At 42.6% G+C, this 18,261-nt stretch overlaps 1 protein-coding gene across 1 annotated transcript in view; it reads right to left on the bottom strand.

The window, feature by feature from the left end:
• The window catches only part of LOC144679923 (parathyroid hormone/parathyroid hormone-related peptide receptor-like), a 151,365-nt gene that overhangs the window by 12,601 nt on the left and 120,503 nt on the right, over positions 1-18,261 (bottom strand). The window contains exons 8-12 of the mRNA XM_078540892.1: positions 10,638-10,698; positions 9,431-9,497; positions 9,210-9,304; positions 6,204-6,345; positions 5,518-5,559 (exon numbers count right to left, since the gene is read on the bottom strand). Coding sequence (XP_078397018.1) covers positions 5,518-5,559; positions 6,204-6,345; positions 9,210-9,304; positions 9,431-9,497; positions 10,638-10,698 — 407 coding nt within the window. The remainder of the gene's footprint in view (positions 1-5,517; positions 5,560-6,203; positions 6,346-9,209; positions 9,305-9,430; positions 9,498-10,637; positions 10,699-18,261) is intronic.

Below are 18,261 nucleotides of genomic sequence, written 5' to 3'. Positions count from 1 at the left end.
TTCTCTTTCTCTCAAGTGCTAAGGAACGCACACCGCACACGCATTGACTCCAACACCCATCTGGGACCCTCCACCCCTGCTTGTCCCTCCGTCCTCACCCCATCTTCCAATCCCAGCCCCAGCCGCGTATTCACTATACCCCCTGACCTTCCCCTCTCCGATGCTGAACGTTCAGTGCTCAGCAAAGGACTTAGTTTCATACCCTTACGCCCTCATCTCAATGAATTTCGGGCTCAGCATGATGCTGAACTCTTCTTCCGCCGTCTTCGTCTCCGTGCTCACTTCTTTGGGCAGGAGTCCTCTCCCCGTTCTACGGATCCTTTTACCCACCTCCAATATTCTCCCTCCACTTGGACCCCTCCCTCTGGATTCTTACCTTCTCTTGATCTTTTCATTGAGAACTGTCGGCGTGACATTAGCCGTCTCAATTTCTCTGCTCCTCTCACCCATTCTAATCTGTCTCTCTCTGAACTCATTGCACTCCATTCTCTCAGGTCCAACCCCAACATTGTCATCAAACCCGCTGACAAGGGTGGTACTGTTGTTGTCTGGCGCATTGACCTCTACCTCGCAGAGGCTGAGCGTCAACTCGCAGACGTTTCCTCCAACCTCTCCCTGGACCATGACCCCACCACAGAACATTAAGCCATTGTTTCCAGGACTGTCACTGACCTCATCTCCTCTGGAGATCTTCCTCCCACAGCTTCCAACTTGATAGTCGCCCAACCTCGGACGGCCCGCTTCTACCTCCTACCCAAAATCCACAAACAGAACTGTCCTGGCAGACCGATCGTGTCAGCCTGTTCCTGCCCCACGGAACTCATTTCTCGTTATCTTGACTCCCTTCTCTCTCCCCTTGTCCAGTCCCTTCCCACCTACATCCGTGATTCCTCTGACACCTTACGTCACATCAACAATTTCCAGTTCCCTGGCCCCAACCGCTTCCTCTTCACCATGGATGTCCAATCCCTCTACACCTCCATCCCCCACCAGGATGGTCTGAGGGCCCTTAGCTTCTTCCTTGAACAGAGGCCCGAACAATCCCCATCCACCACTACTCTCCTCCGTCTGGCTGAACTTGTTCTCACACTGAACAATTTCTCCTTTAACTCCTCTCACTTCCTCCAAATAAAAGGTGTGGCTATGGGTACCCGCATGGGCCCCAGCTATGCCTGTCTCTTTATGGGGTATGTGGAACATTCCTTGTTCCAGTCCTACTCCGGCCCCCTCCCACAACTCTTTCTCCGGTACATCGATGATTACTTCGGTGCTGCTTCATGCTCTCGTCGGGACCTGGAAAAATTTATTAATTTTGCTTCCAATCTCCACCCCTCCATCATCTTCACATGGTCCATCTCTGACACTTCTCTTCCCTTCCTTGACCTCTCTGTCTCAATTTCTGATGATAGACTGTCCACCAATATCCATTACAAGCTTACCGACTCCCACAGCTACCTCGACTACAGCTCCTCACACCCCGCTTCCTGTAAAGACTCCATCCCATTCTCTCAGTTCCTTCGCCTCTGTTGCATCTGTTCTGATGACGCTACCTTCAAAAACGGCTCCTCTGACATGTCCTCCTTCTTCCTTAACCGAGGTTTTCCATCCACGGTCGTTGACAGGGCCCTCAACCGTGTCCGGCCCATATCCCGCGCATCCTCCCTCACGCCTTCTCCTCCTTCCCAGAAACATGATAGGGTCCCCCTTGTCCTCATTTATCACCCCACCAGCCTCCGCATTCAAAGGATCATCCTCCGCCATTTCCGCCAACTCCAGCATGATGCCACCACCAAACACATCTTCCCTTCACCCCCCCGACGGCATTCCGTAGGGATCGTTCGCTCCGGGACACCCTGGTCCACTCCTCCATCACCCCCTACTCCTCAACCCCCACTTATGGCACCTCCCCATGCCCACGCAGAAGATGCAACACCTGCCCCTTCACTTCCTCTCTCCTCACCGTCCAAGGGCCCAAACACTCCTTTCCGATGAAGCAGCATTTCACTTGCATTTCCCCTAACTTAGTCTACTGCATTCGTTGCTCCCAATGCGGTCTCCTCTACATTGGAGAGACCAAACGCAAACTGGGCGACCGTTTTGCGGAACACCTGCGGTCTGTCCGCAAGAAAGACCCAAACCTCCCTGTCGCTTGCCATTTTAACACTCCACCCTGTTCTCTTGCCAACATGTCTGCCCTTGGCTTGCTGCATTGTTCCAGTGAAGCCCAACGCAAACTGGAGGAACAGCACCTCATCTTCCGACTAGGCACTTTACAGCCCTCCGGGCTGAATATTGAATTCAACAACTTTAGATCTTAAACTCCCCCTCCCCCCATCCCCACCCCGTTTCTTCCCCCCAACCCCCCCCCCCCCCCGTTTTTTTTTTTCAATAATTTATATAGATTCTTCTTTCCCCACCTATTTCCATTATTTTTAAATCTAAAACTAAAACCTTTAGTCTTTCCACCCCACCCCCACTAGAGCTGTACTTTGAATATCCTGTCTTCCATTCTTAATTAGCACTTTTCTCAGACAAATACCACCACCTTCAACACCTCTTTGACCCTTTTGTCTGTGACATCTTTTGATTATCTGCTCATCTCCACAATCACCACACCACACCCTCAATGTGTCTCTCCACCCCCCCCACCACCCCCCCCCCCACCCCCCACCCACCTTAAACCAATTTATATTTCTCCCTTCTTCTAACTATGCTCCAGTTCTGCCGAAGGGCCATGAAGGCTCGAAACGTTAACTGATTTCTTCTCCGCCGATGCTGCCAGACTTGCTGAGTTTTTCCAGGTAATTCTGTTTTTGCTCCTATCACTGCTTGCTTATCTCCACAATCACCACACCCTCAACTTCTCTCTCCCCCCGCCCCCCCCCACCTTAAACCAGCTTATATTTCTCCTTTCTCCTAACTATGCTTCAGTTCTGCCGAAGGGCCGTGAAGGCTTGAAACGTTAACTGATTTCTTCTCCACCGATGCTGCCAGACCTGCTGAGTTTTTCCAGGTAATTCTGTTTTTGTTCATAATATAGAAATGGGAATCAGAGACTTGGGGGAGATGTAGCAGAATGTGTTATTTTGGATGTTGGTTTGTTAATGGGTTAATTCTAATTGTTTAATATGCTAATCATATACTGTGTATATCATCACAGGAAATGATGCAACATCACATGACTTAGTCTCTCGTGCAGCCTCATGGAAGATATAAGTCAGAGCAGTAAGATGTGTTCCAATAAAGCTCCTGTTTCATTTACCTCTGCAGACTCATTAAGTATTTTGTATTACAATACAGTACCAAGCATACCTAGCAATAGCAAGAATATTGTAAATTGAACCTTTCAAAATTCTGAAAGAATTTGCGATGGTGGAATCATAGAATTTAAAGCATAGCAAAGAATCAGTTAATCCATCAAATCCACTCTTCAACAAGAGCTATCTACTCATCTCCCATTTTATAGATATGGCTTTCTTAATCCTTCATTATTAGCGATGTAACAAATTATCATATACAGGACATTAAAATAGATGCAGTTAGTATTTAATTGTTAAACTTGAGTTTAATAACACTACAAAAGAAGCAAAATACTACAGATGCTGGAAACCTGAAATAAAAACAGAAAATGCTAAAAATACTCAGCATGTCAAACAGGATCTATGGAGCGAGAAACAGAGTTGCCGTTTCAGGTCCATGACCTTTCTCTAGTTAGGAAGGCCTGAAAGCTTTGATCTGTTTCTCTCTCCACGGATGCTGCCCGATCTACTGAGTATTTTCAGCATTTTCTGTATTTATTTTTGGTGAAGATGATTGTCATGAAGAGATGTTAATGTATATAATGTTATTGGAAATTATGTTAAATTGGACTTGTAGTGGGGTCTGTCTGTGAGTGTGTATCTTAATTGGATTGAAGACAGCTAGTCTGGGTGCTTTGATGTAGTTTTGAGATGTTAAACAGTAAGATAAAGAGTACATTTGCGTATTGTTGAATAAACCATTCAAAGACTGGGATGAAATCTTGCAACTAGCTAGGAGACACCAAGCAATAGTTTATATTACTAATACAATTGGTACTATGAAAGAGGTTTTATTGTTAGAAGAGGTGGAGTTCAAAGGGCCTGGTGATATAATGAGAATTTTCATTCAAAGGAAAGGCTAGGTATATACAGATGAGTTTTGTGTGTGGAAGTCAGAGGCATGTAAGATCTAATCCTGTAAGCCTACCACTGTGTTGGCAAAGGAAACAAATTGCAAAGGACCTCATTTTGAATTCATAAGATAAAATTTGCTTTGTGTGATGTCTGTTTAAAGTCTATGGGTTGTTGTTGCCTTGGTGAAGATATTTACCTGGGAGTGATTAATTTGGGGATTTGTTTAATAGTTATTATGGTAGTAATTTGTAGACATGTGTATGTGTTTAAATTTGTTGTTAAACTAATAAATGTTTAATTTAATATATAAAAAACCTCAAGGCTGGTGGTTTCAGAATTCAGAGCTGCATCTCAAACATACCAATTGAAAATATAGGTTATGACAGTTGTCTAAAGTTTCCCTCTGGGATTTTAAATAACTCAGCCTTTACCAGCTGCTGTGTCATAACAAGGATGAAGAGAATGAAAGAATTTATGATTGATTAGAACTCACTGGAATGTGTTAGTTAATTGGACATTAGATAATTGGACTAGGTTCAGCTGACTGGACTCAGTACAATGGGAGTGAATGGACAAGGTTTGATCCATTGGGATTCAGCACAACAGGAGTGCATGGAACACAGGATCAAAAATCAAGATTCTATGGAATGACACAAAATAAGTTTGGTCTCTTGGGATTTTATATAACAAGCAAATTCAGAAGGAGCATAATTAGCAGAATATTGGAAACATTGCAAATTATGCAGGCAGACCTCCAGCCCAATTATACAAACAACAAACTCGTTGAACAAGGTATGACACCAAGAGCACAGTCTCATAGAACTTATCTTCCAAGTGAATGGTGCATTTGTTAATGGGCACAGCTTTAAGCCAACCATTCCCTGAAAAATTTGAACAATGGGTGGTCAGTAGGGCCCTCCTTTCTGCCCCAGAAACCCTAGGTAACAGAGGAGTCAGAGAAATGAAAAGGAGAAATTGGTAGAATTCAATGGGATCAAAATCCTAAGAAAGCAACAAGGATTGGAATTTACTTCATTGCTGCTCTCAGATTTACTCTGTATTCAAACAATACAACCAGCCTGATTATTGCTTTCAATAAGTTTTGCATTTAGCTGTGCGACGATGCAGATTTTAAGATTATTTGATGTGGTAGGTTGTTTCCCAACTATTGCAGCTTAACGTGCTTGTATCAAATTCCCCCACTGCCTGGATTTATCATATGAAACATTTTGGCTGACAATTTTCTGTGCACCACCACCGTTAACTTCACCAGGTGTGCGACAGAAACCTTGCTGATACATAGATCTCCGAGGGCAGAGAAGGATCAGCTCCAAGGAAATTACACACAAGCACAAGTACTTACCTCTCCATTACAGAAACAGTAGATAACAGCCACAAAGCAACCCTGCAAAGTCAAACAGACAATAGTTAGAGCTCTGCTGATCAATTAATGGAGCTTCCCTGGTAATCTGCTATATCAAACCCTCACTACCTTCTATACATACTGGGGCTGGTTCCGAGGCACTCAAACAAGTCATACAGTAACAGACAAGGGTGAATTGTTCCCTTTCACTCTATGTATACTGTTCATGTACATGAGCTGACACTGAAATTCATATGGGCTGGACAATACCAGATGGAAGTGAGTTGGACTCCATGTCAACCAAACAGAAGTTCTCACTGTGCAGCTTGGTTTGGAGACTCTTAAATGTGGAGTTTGATTACAATATATGTCAGATGTGCAGTTGGCCAAAGGAAATGTTCAAGAATCTTTAATCGAGTGGGCCTTCATAAGCTGAATGACTTGTTGGGCCAATTCATAGGGCAGCTAAGTGTCAACCACATTAGTGCAGGACTAGAGTCACATATAGACCAGACCAGGTAAGGATGGCAGATTTCCTTCATTAATGGACGTCAGTGAACCAGTTAGGTTTTTACAACAATCCACAGCTATGTGGTCAGTTTTACTGATACCAGATCATCTACACTACCATAACTTCTTATGTTGCCAATAAAATATATCTTTCTGCAGGAGGAAAAAAGAATTACCTGAGAGGAATTAAAGAGCATTTCATAATGCATCTGGATCTGCCAGAGAGTCCCAGACACTTCGGTGTAAGGAATAGCCATGAAGACTATATAGTGAACTCCAAACAGAGGAGTCAGGACTAGAGTCGACTTCAGTAGCTTTCTGACAACCAAACAAAATGGATACATAATTAGACAGGAGATCAATCTTTCCCTTTAATACAACTTACCAAGAGATAGCAAAAAGAGAGATAGAAATAGAGAGAGCAGAAAAAGGTAGAATGAGAAAAGAGGGAGAAGAGGCAAGAAAGAGGGAAGCAAAGATGAATAACTTAGAAAAAGACAGAGAAAGGGGTTAAGAGAACTGTACTAAATGTTACAATTTTAAAAGGGATGCAAGAATAGAGAAACATGAGGTGTATGCACACAAATCTTAGCAAGTAGAAGGACAAGCTGAGAGGCTGTTAAAAAAGTGTGTGGGGTCTTTGGCTTTATAAACAGAAGCATAGAATACAAAAGCAAGGATGTTACGCTAAACCTTTATAAATCACTCATTAGACCCCAGCTGGAGAATTGGGGATAATTTTAAAACCCCCACAATGGGCAGGAGATGGGAGGGGCTAGTTGATTAAAATCTGGTCACTCTGACCCCTGCTTTCTCCCCAACTCCCTGTAAATATCGAGGCCACTGTGTTCCTTTCTGGCTATCACACTTAGTACTCTGCAGAAGAGAGTTACTAGAAAGGCACCAAGGATGAGGGACTTCAGTTACATGGGAGAGACTAGAGAATTGGAGTTGTTCTCCTTGGAGGAGAGAAATTTGGAGATTTGACAGATAAATTCAAATTCATGAAAGGTTTTGATTGAGTAAATAAGGAGAAACTGTTTCCAGTGGCAGAAGGGTTAGTAATCAGAGGACACAGATTTAAGATAATTAGCAAAACAATCAGAGGAGAGGAGGAGAATATCTTTAATGTAGCAAGTTGTTGTGATCTGGAATACACTGACTGAAAGGGTAGTGAAAGCCAATTCAACAATAGTTTTCAAAAGTGCACTGGGTAAATATTTGAAGGGGAAATATTTACAGAGTGTAGGGAAAGAGCAGGGGAGTGGGACTAATTGGGTAGCACTTTCAAAGTGTCCACACAGGCACAGTGGGCTGAATGGGCTCCTTCTGTGCTGTATCATTATATGATTCTATGAGAGGGAGACCTTTAATTCTGTTTTGCATTTGTCTTCCTTGGGACTGTAACAGTTAATACAGTTGCAGTATAAGTTACCCAGGAAGATCACTGATGAGGACAACGTAATGTAAAAGGCATTTAAATGTGTTCTTATTTTTTATTCATTCTCTGGATGTTTCACTGGCAGTTCCTGTCCCATCACTAGTTGCCCTTGAGAAGGTACCATGTCCTTGATACGCTGTTAGTGGTTTGATACAATTTAGTAGTTTGCTAGGGCACTTCAGAATGCAGTTAAGAGTCAACCATCTATTTGGGTATTTACCATCGTAACCTGGGGCCGCTCTGGAAGCCAGAAGCAGCAATAGCAGAGAGCAGGGTGGGATCCTCAGTGTCTCAGCCCCACTGTCATTTACATGTGGTAGGTGAGAAAAGAGTAGGCAGAGGGGGCAGGGGCAAGGCCTCACCACCTAAACATTCCCAAATGCTTCTATCGATATGTCACCTAATTTCCCCCCAATACCTCAATGGAAAGGCAGCAGCAGAGATGATGCAGCACACCTTCAGACTAAATTATACAGTCTCAGGGGTTGGACCTACAACTTTCTGGCTCAGAGACAAGAGGATTAACCACTGTCAGAAGAGACTTTAAACTGAGATTCTCTCTGACAATTCAGTGGGAAGTACATTGTTTACTAGCTCTTGAAAGGTCCCAGAGGGATCAAAGGGAATGAGGAAGCATGCAATGTTGCAGTTACAGACAATGCAATCGGTGTCTTTTGGGTGCAAGGGTGGGTGGAAGGACTGCAAAAGGAAGTGGTGAGCGAGGAGTGTGTGTAGTTGGGTGTCAGGGTAAAACTGTCTCTTCAATGCCCTGTAAAATACTTTGTGGTCAGGAACAGCGCAGGTTAGATACAGACTTAGGGCAGTATTTAATGAACGCAACGGGAATCTTGCCTGCTGGGTGGAGAGCCAACAAGAGCCCCACATTGCCTCCTTTGAGGAAGACTGCCACATTAAATGCCAATCAGGCACTGAGCTGGGTACCAGCGGGCCTTCCTCAGGATCAAATATCGCAGGGCTGAAGTCCCGCCTCTGAGATATGCCGGCCAATCAGAGGCCAGCAGCTGTGCATTGCTCAGTAGCCCCACTGGGGAAGCAGTGGCTGCTGCTGGTACGACCACCCAAGACCCAGGCTGGCTGAGGGACACAGGTCACAGTTGAGTGCTGGCAGGAGGGGGATCGCAGGCTGGTTGTCATGGAGGAGGCAGGAGGGATTGGACGGCAAGGGCAAGGGGTGGATCGCAGTGGTACCACCTCCCTCCCTCTCTTCCTGATGCCAGGTCCTTCGATCAAGCACTGAGTATCTTTGAATAGGGGAACCGCCCGGAAGCCTGCAAGCAAACCTGACAGGTTTTGCTTTTTGAGCTTCCAGCATGACGGGTCCCCCACCCGCTGTTGGCTGAGTACCAGCAGCAGTAGGATGAGGTGGAGTGGCAGGAAGGCCATCCACGAGCCTTCCCACAATTGACTTAATTGGAGCAGAGGCAGGAACATCTGGAGGCAAACCCGCCACCCTCCCAGCCAATTAAATGTGCCCCGCCACAGGATGAGGCATTATATTCTGCTCTGAGTCTTCTTTTATATATTTTTTTCAGACACTGACAAGCCAGGTGTGATAGGAAGCAGAAGCAAAATAAAGTCCATGAACAATGATCAGACAAAACGTGTTAATCTCAATCTCAGAACGACACTTTCCCATCCATTTCCATACTAGACACCTTCTTGATCTCTCCTTATAGAGGGTCCTGTTTCATCTGAACCAATCATGTGCCCCACAGCTTACCGGTACTGCTGACGAGTATCACACCTTCCAGCGTTGGTCTCTCTCAGCTTTGTGGCTAGAACTCTGATAATATTGATGAAAAGCATGAAGTTAACCTGGAAGGAAAAAAGAAACAGATCCTGTTAAATGAATTTAGAAGGTTATTGGATGTGATGGTACCTGACGCAATGGAATCCACTTCAGAATGGGGAGGAGAGAATTTTTCTTTTTTGCAATCTCACCAATATTGCTGCCAGAATGGGTAGCTGATAAATCAGCTTTAAATTCCCAGCACTTAGATCCCAGCACCTGTAGAAAGAGAAAGAGGGAGAGCATTGGTGGAAGCCTTGAACTATATATGTAATTCCTGCACATATTTCCATTATGCAATAAAGGGATAACAGACCAGAGAGGAAGGAAAGGACTTTCATTTATACAGCACCTTTCAAGATCTCAGGATATCTGCATTAAACAGCTTCTTTAAGTGTTGTAATATTTTATGAATCTATGATTCTTCTTAAAATAGTGCTACAGCATCTTTAACACCTATCTAAGCAAGCAAAAGGATTTTGGTGTCCAGAGATACAAATCAATAAAAGCTATTGCGTATGTACAAGAAATAAATCAAAATGATAGTAATAAATAGAATGTTGACTTTTATCTAAAGGAGGCTGAAATATGAAGTGGGGGAAGCTATGCTTCTATTGCACAGCGTCTTGGATTAATTCCAGCTAAAACATTCTAGAATAATCTGGAATATTTATTTCTGTGCACTGCAACTCAGCAAGGATATACTAGCTTTTGAGGGCTTGCAACCCAGATTCATCAGAATGATAGCAGGGCATAAGGGGTTAAATTAAAGGGATAAGTAGCAAAACTTGGCTTGTATTCTCTTGAGTTTGGAAGGTTGAGTAGTGGTTCTAGTCAAGTTGCATAAAATGATAAAAAGATTCAGCAGGGTAGATACAGAGAAACCATTTTGTTTGCTCCAGGAATCCAGAACAAGTAAACACAACCTTAAAATCAAATTCAAACCATTTAGGAGTGAAATCAAGAAGCAGTTTTTCACGCATAGGGTAGTGGAGATCTGGAACATTTTCCCTCAAAAGACTGAAGATGCCAGGTTTTCAAGACTGAAACCATAGATTTTTGTTAGGTAAGGGTGATAACTGGAGTTGAGGTACAGATCAGTCATGATCTAATAGAGTGGGGGAACAGGCTCGAGAGGTTGAATGGCCTACCCCTGTTCCTATGTTCAACAGGGGTGTCCCTAAGTAGGGGATCAAGAAATCAAGAAAGAGGGCAGTCTACACAGTATAGTTATATATGGAACCAGGGTAGAGCAGGCTGAATGACATTTTTTTGCTTTAGATTTTCATATTTTCTTGTGCTCTCTCTTATTAAGAGGCTCACAGATTTTCCAGGGAAATGTTAACTTGCTGTACGTACTGTGTATCTGCCAGAGTTGCTCTCACACTTGCCCATGCTGCCACGAATACAGCAGGAACACCTATGGATGAAAGAGAGTCCAAAAAAAAACTCATTTACAATAGAAATTTAAATTTCTCTGAGTAACCTTTCCCTTTATATTTGTTCTTTCAGTGCCAGCCATGACTTACTGGCAGCGTCCTCAACTCAGAAATGTGTTGCTTCAAGTACCACTCCGGAGACACACAATACTGGACAGTGCAGTATTGAAGAAATGCTGCATTGTCAGAGGTGGTGTCTTTCAGATGAAATGCTATATACAGCTTTTCATGCCTTAGGACATTCCAAACCATTTCACAGCCAATTAAGTACTCTGAATTATACTAAATGTTGTAACGTAGGAAACACAGCAATCAATATGTGACAGCAAAGTCCCACAAACAGTAATGATTAGGTTATCTGTTTCACTGGGGGAATTATATTTGCCTGGACACAAAGAACTCCCTCATAATTCTTCAGTTAGTGCCATGCATTCTTTTACATCTAACTCAGAGAGGACAGGGCTTTTATTTAACATCGCATCCCAAAGACAGCACCACCAAGAGTGGAACGCTCACACAGTAATGCTCAGGAGTGTCAGTCTGTGTTGCGTCCTCAAGTGTCTGGAGTTAAGCTTCAATCTATGATCTTCTGACTCAGGGATGAGCCTAGACTAACACCATTATTTTTATGTGCCTTAAGAACAAGATCTCACTCAGATGTGATGAACTTAGATATCCTGTCAACATCAAAGGCCAAAATTTCCAAGACTCGTTCTGTGGGATTCCCATTGCCCCTGTAGTCTCTGTTGCTGACCCCAGCTAGAGTAGCAAGGATTAGAGCACAGTTAACTAATTTACATATTTCTGACACATGCCCATGTCAGCATGAATGGGGGCCTGCAGGAAAAGGAGAAGGAACATGCAACAATGGCAAACAGCTAAGGGCGGGCAGGAGGGGAGCATGACCTTAGCAATCAGTACCCTTTATGAGGACCTACAATCTCTTGGGGAGTTGCAAGGGCCTTGGAGAGGGTATAGAGCAGAATTACCAGAGTAGGGTTGCCAACTGGGAGTCTCCTGGAGCCGGCATCAATGTCCCAGTGACAATTGAAAGCAATCTGGGAGATTTTGAAACATTATTTTAAATTAATTAATATGTCATAAACTGCTACTAACGTGGGTCATGCATGCATTATTCGCTCATAAACATCATTGCCTGTTTTTTCCTGCTGAGAAGGTTAAAGACTAAGCTCTCACATGTAATTGTAAAGAAGACTGTGCATGAGTAATGGAATGGCAACTGCCATGTGCTTTGGTGTTGGTTTGCTCGGTGGGAGGCTCAGACAACTGCTCAGCAGCTGCCCTCACTGGTCTGTGAGATGAGTGCGGTGTGAGCAGGTCGGGGGAATAGGTGCTCCTGCAGGAAGCAGATGCGGGGTGCGAGGACATGGTCCCGGGATGGAGACTATGCAGGCAACTTGCCTGGGCCCGGATTCCATTTACTGCAACTTTGTAACCAGGACCAGCAAATGTTGCAATTACGACAACCATCAGGAGGAAGCAGGCAGGGCCACTGCCAGCTGGAGAGTGGAACGCGAGACGGCTGCTTGTCAGCGTTCAGTGTGTGTGTGTGTGTGCGTGTGTACGTGTGTGCGTGTGTGTGTGTGTGCGTGTGTGCATGTGCGTGTGCGTGTACGTGTGCGTGTGTGCGTGTGTGTGTGTGTGTGTGCGTGTGTACGTGTGTGTGTGCGTGTGTGCGTGTGTGTGTGTGTGTGTATGTGTGTGCGTGTGCAGTGGGATTTACGTTCCTGCTGTCGTCAGCGGGATTTATAAAGGCTCACCGCATTTTACGGCCCAGTCCCCGCCGAAACGGGGCCGTGAAATTCTGCCCTGTGTGTGCGTGTGTGTGTGTGCCCGGGGGATTATCCTTCAGGAGCCCCCAGCAGTGTGTTGGGTGGGGGAGGGGGGATGCAAGCGGAAAGACTGGGGTCTGAGCTGGAGAGAGGGTGAGGATTCAGCATCAGCAGCTTCCTCCTGATTGCAGTTCCAGTGAGGACCTGGGCACAATTGTACCTGATTAAAGTTTTTAAAAAGCAGTTTTTTCAATGCTGATAATGATCAAGGACTGAGGTGGGAAGTTCAAGTATAAATGTCAGGCAAGAACTAGATTCAGCAAGATTACAACTTCACACACTGACCGCACAGCCTAGCTTCACATGCTAGTCTCCGGTGTCAAGGAAATATCAAATTTTTACTAATATTATTGGGGGATACTTTAAAACTGGCGTGTGTGTGTGTGTGTGTTTGGTTCTGTGTGTGTGGCTAATTTAATTAAACTAGAGACAATTAGACTGCAAGGTTTATAGTATCAAAGAAATTAAGTGTAAGACAGGCATTTGAAATAGAGATGAGTAAAGCTAGGGTGAGGTCAGTAGATACGGTGTGAATGGAATTTTCATTTTTAGATAAGTGGAGAAGAGTTTGATTTTCAAAGGGACAAGGAAAATGTTTACAACCAGCAAGATAAATAAGACAAGGTTATTACGTTGATTTTTCCCAATTTGGCCATAATCATAACATGAAAGATTTTATATTCAGGGGAAAGTAACGTCTAAAGACAAGTTGAAACAATGGGATTTACAAATCAAAAAAGGGAGAAATATATTTAAAGAATGATGGAAGGCTGTGTGAGGTGCGGCCTGAAGAGATTGAAAGGTGCACTGTGTGAAACAGACTGATGAGAAAAGCCTGTAGCCACCCTGCAGAAGTTTGCTGTTCCAATAACCACAGTTGTGTTACAGGTAAAACCTATTGCAGTAGTTGGAACATAGAAAAGCTCTGGAAATAAGAGTACTGTAGATTCTGAGATCCAGGGGCAGGAAAAACCAGTTGTTTGTGTACAGGTGGAGCAGGAAGGATCAGTGGTAGGTAAAGAAGTGGGAAGGATGTAGTTTCACTGGAGGCAGTTCAGAGGAGGTTCACTAGATTGATTCCAGAGATGTGAGCCTTGTCTTATGAGGAGAGATTGAGCAGTTAAGGCCTATACTTGCTAGAGTTTAGAAGGATGAGAGGAGATCTAATTGAGGTGTATAAGAGGCTAAAGGGGATAGACAAAGTAGACGTGGAGCGGATGTTTTACCTTCTAACATGAGAGACCATAGGTTTAGGCTAAGGGGCGGTAGATTTAAATCAGAGATGAGGAGGAATTACTTTTCTCAAAGAGTCATGAATCTATGGAATTCACTACCTCAGAGTGCAGTGGATGCCAGGACGCTGAATATATTTAAGGGAGGGGTGGGAAGAAGAAGCTTCATGCATGCATGCGAGTGAGCCATTGAAAATCTCCTTGAAGCACAGAGCTGCTTCAAGGAAATGAAGAGTTTTAAAAATTAGAAATTAATTTTTTTTAAATGTTATAAAACATGTCCCCTCTTGTGACTCTGTCACTTCAGTAGGGACATGTTATAAATGAAATTTAAAATTTTTATCTTATTTTTATTTGATGTTGGAAACTTCATCCCATCCATGGATGACGTTTCCAAAAAAATGCAAAAGCTGCTTGGCCTTTTCGCCTACCTGCCAACCATGAGGTTGGACCCGCGAAAAATTTGTTTCAATGACCTTGTTAATGGCCTTTTAATTGTCGGTGGACGTGCTGCTGATTCCCGCATGCGCTCGCCGACCGAAATATCAAGCAACTGCACATTGACGTCAGGACGCTCGCCCGACATCAGCACACATCATTTTACACTCAAGCGGGCTGTGTGCGCGTGCCTGCCCGCCAAGTTAAAAATTCTGCCCATTAAAATTTTAAGGGACACAGGGGCTAGTCAGTCTTTAATGTTTGGGATAGTTCCATTTGTTGTCCACAGGGAGTTTTGCATGAAAGAATGGTAATAAGTGGAATTCATGGAGGTGCTAAACCTATTCCATTGTGGAAGGTAAATTTAAAAAGTAAGTTGAAAACAGGTGAGGTGATTGTTGGAATAGTAGAAAAATTGCCCATTGCAGGAGTTCAATTTATCTTAGGTAATGATGTAGCTGGGTCACAGATCTTGGTGTTGCCTATTGTAGTTGAGCAACCTGTGGAGTTGCATTCAACAGAGATGTTGCAGAAAGAACATCCTGGATTGTTTCCACATTGTGTTGTAATGAGATCACAAACTCATGGGTTGGAACAGGAGGGAGAGGAATCTAAAAGGTAGGGGATGGATGCTGACATCCAATTAGCTGGATCTGTCTTTGAAAAGGTTGTGCGGGAAGAGAAGATTGAAGAGAATGAGGTGGAAGCGTTTAGCTCAGTGAGATTGGTAGAATTACAGCAGAAGGATTCATGAATAAAGAAGTTATATCAGACAGCTTATTCAGAAACAGAGGCAGAATGTATTTCAGAATGTTATTACCTTAAAGGTAATGTGTTAATGAGGAAATGGAGACCATCTCATATTCCAGCAGATGAGAAGTGAGTGGTAGTACATCAAATAATTACACCATCTGGATACAGAAATGAAATATTGAGAGTAGCTTGTGAAATTCCAATAACTGGACATTTAGGAATTAGGAAAACGCAGGCGAAAATACAAAAACATTTTCATTGGCCTGGACTGCATTAAGATGTAGGCAAATTCTGTAGATCATGTCACACATGCCAGGTGACAGGAAGACCTCAAGCAGTGACTAATCCTGCACCTTTAATTCTGATTCAAGCAGTTGAGGAACCTTTTACCAGGGTCTTGATTGATTGTGTCGGACCCCTCCCTAAGACCAAAAGTGGAAATCAGTACTTGCTGACAATCATGGATGTGTCTATTAGATTTCTGGAAGCAATACCTTTATGAAATATTACAGCAAGAGAATTGTAGAGGAGTTGTCCAAATGTTTTACAAGATATAGGTTACCAAAAGAAATACAATTGGATCAAGGTTAGAAATTCATGCCACAGCTGTTTAAGGAAGCAATCAGCAGCCTGGGGATAAAACAGTTTAAGTCATCAGCTTAGCATCCTGAATCACAAGGTGCTTTAGAGAGATGGCATCAAACTTTAAAAACTATGATGAAAGCCACGGGACTGGGATTGGGCAATTCCATTCTTGTTATTTGCTATTGGGGATGCCCCTAATAAATCAACAGAATTTAGTCCTTTGAATTAGTCTATGGTCATGAGGTGAGGGGACCATTTAAGTTGATTCAGGAGAAACTAGTGGCTCAGAGTTCAGAAGCTACTCTCCTGGATTATGTGACAAAATTCACAAAAAGATTGAACAAAGCATGTGAGTTAGTTAAGGAACATATAAAGATATCACAGCAGGTGATGAAGGCAAATGTAGATAAGAGGGCCAAAACTTGTCGTTTTGTTGCTGGAGAAAAGGTGTAATTTTGTTACTGGTGTCAGGTGAACCATTAAAGGCAAGGCTTAGTGGGCCTTACAGGATTGAAAAGAGGCTGAGTGAAGTAAATTATTTAATAAATGCTCCTTTAGAACAAAGAAGCAGAGGGTGTGTCATGTAAATGTACTTAAAAAGTACTTTGACAGGGAAGACAACCAAAAGGAGGTATTAGTAGTGGTAGATAAAGAGAAAGAGGTAGAAATAAAGGATTCTGAAATTAATTTTCCTCTAACGAAATTGGACAATGAGGGGGTACTTAAACATTTAAATGTAATATTGAGTTACCTTCCAGACAAGTGTCAAAATGATTTGGAAAGGCTATTGCAGTTACACAAAGCTATTTGTGGGAATAAGCTGGGGAAAACAAATTTAACTACACATGATGTGGATGTGAGAGATTCAGTTTCAATAAGGCAATGTCCTTATAGATTAAATCTAGTAAAATTAGCTCAAGTGCAAAAATAAATTGAATTCATGATTCAGAATGACATCATACAGTCTAGTTGCAGTAACTGGAGTTCACCTATTGTGATGGTGTCGAAACCGGATAGAACACAAAGACTGTGCGTGGATTATCGAAAATTAAATGCAGTGACAAAAGTGGATGCATATCCTATTCCATGGTTGGAAGATTGTATTGAGAAAGTAGGCAAGCAGAGTTTATCATAAATATTGACTGGCTACGAGGATATTGGCAAGTACCATTACCAGAAAGAGAAAAAGAGATATCGGTTTTTGTAAGATGGACTATATCAGTTTAAAGTTGTGCCATTAGGTGTGAAGAGTGCACTAGCAGCATTTCAAAGACTGACAAAGTAATTGCAGGACTGAGCAACTGTGCTGTTTATTTTGACAACTTGGTAGTTTTCAGTCAAATGCGGGAGTATCATTTACAACATCTGAAAGAACTGTTTGATTGACTGCAAGGAGCTAATTTGGCGATGAACTTGGCTAAGAGTGTATTTGCAAAAGCGTAAGTTACATATCTAGGCCATACCGTTGGACACGGTCAGGTGGCTCCAAGAGATGTGAAAATAAAAATCATCGTGAATTTCCCAGTGCCTACAACAAAACGGGAAGTTTTGAGATTTCTGGGTATGAGTGGATTTTACCAGAGGTTTGTACCAAATTTTAGCAATGTGGTTGCTCCATTGACTGAACTAGTAATGAAGACCAAGAAATTTCAATGGACACACAAGTGTCAGAATGCATTTTACACTTTAAAAACGGTGTTGACTACGACACCAATTTTGGCAATAATTAGCACCTAATTATGCCAAGCAGTTTAAGTTGGCAATTGATGCAAGTGATTAGGGTATTGGTGCTGTGTTGTTACAAGAAGATGAAATATGAATTGAAAAGCCGGCAGTATATTTTTCACGGAAGCTGAATGTACATCAGAACAGATACTCAACCATCAAAAAAGAGACTCTAGCTCTGGCGTTAGTGCTACAGCATTTCAAAGTTTATGTTGCAAGCAATTCATCAGAAACAATTGTTTATGCAGACCACAATCCTTTTAAATTTCTGGACAAATTTCAAGACTGAAATGCACTGTTTAGGTGGAGTTTATTACTGCAACCGTTTAATTTACAGATTATACATGTGTCTGGACAAGAAAATTTAATTGCAGATGCTTTGTCAAGAGTTTAAAGTTCAAAGGAAATTGGGCATTTTAAACTTGGACACTGGACCAAAATGATCTCTGTTGATTCTAAGGATTTGTATGTATTGTCATGTTAATGCATGTACCTGGCAGTGTAACAGTTTTGCGTATATTGATAAGTGCAGTAAGCAATGTAAGATGAGTTGAGAAAATGAAACCATCTTTTAACTTTATGACAGTTCGTTTTTCCATAAGGATGGAGGTGTCAAGAAACTACTATATTTGTCCTAACATTATTGTGGGATACTTTAAAGCTGGCTTATGTGTGTGTGTACGGTCCTGTGTGTGTGGCTAATTTAATTAAACTAGAGACGACTTGACTGCAAGGTTTATAGTATCAAAGAAATTAAGTGTAAGATAGGCATTTGAAATAGAGATGAGTAAAGCTAGGGTGAGGTCAGTAGATACGGTGTGAATGGAATTTTCATTTTTAGATAAGTGGAGAAGTGTTTGATTTTCAAAGGGACATGGAAAATGTTTACAACCAGCAAGATAAATAAGGCAAGGTTATTACGCTGATTTTTCCCAATTTGGCCATAATGATAACATGA

This window comes from Cetorhinus maximus, chromosome 4 (assembly GCF_964194155.1).
Source record: "Cetorhinus maximus chromosome 4, sCetMax3.hap1.1, whole genome shotgun sequence".
Lineage (NCBI taxonomy): Eukaryota > Metazoa > Chordata > Chondrichthyes > Lamniformes > Cetorhinidae > Cetorhinus > Cetorhinus maximus.
Note: the sequence above shows the minus strand (reverse complement) of the source record. Positions and strands in the feature narration are given on the sequence as shown.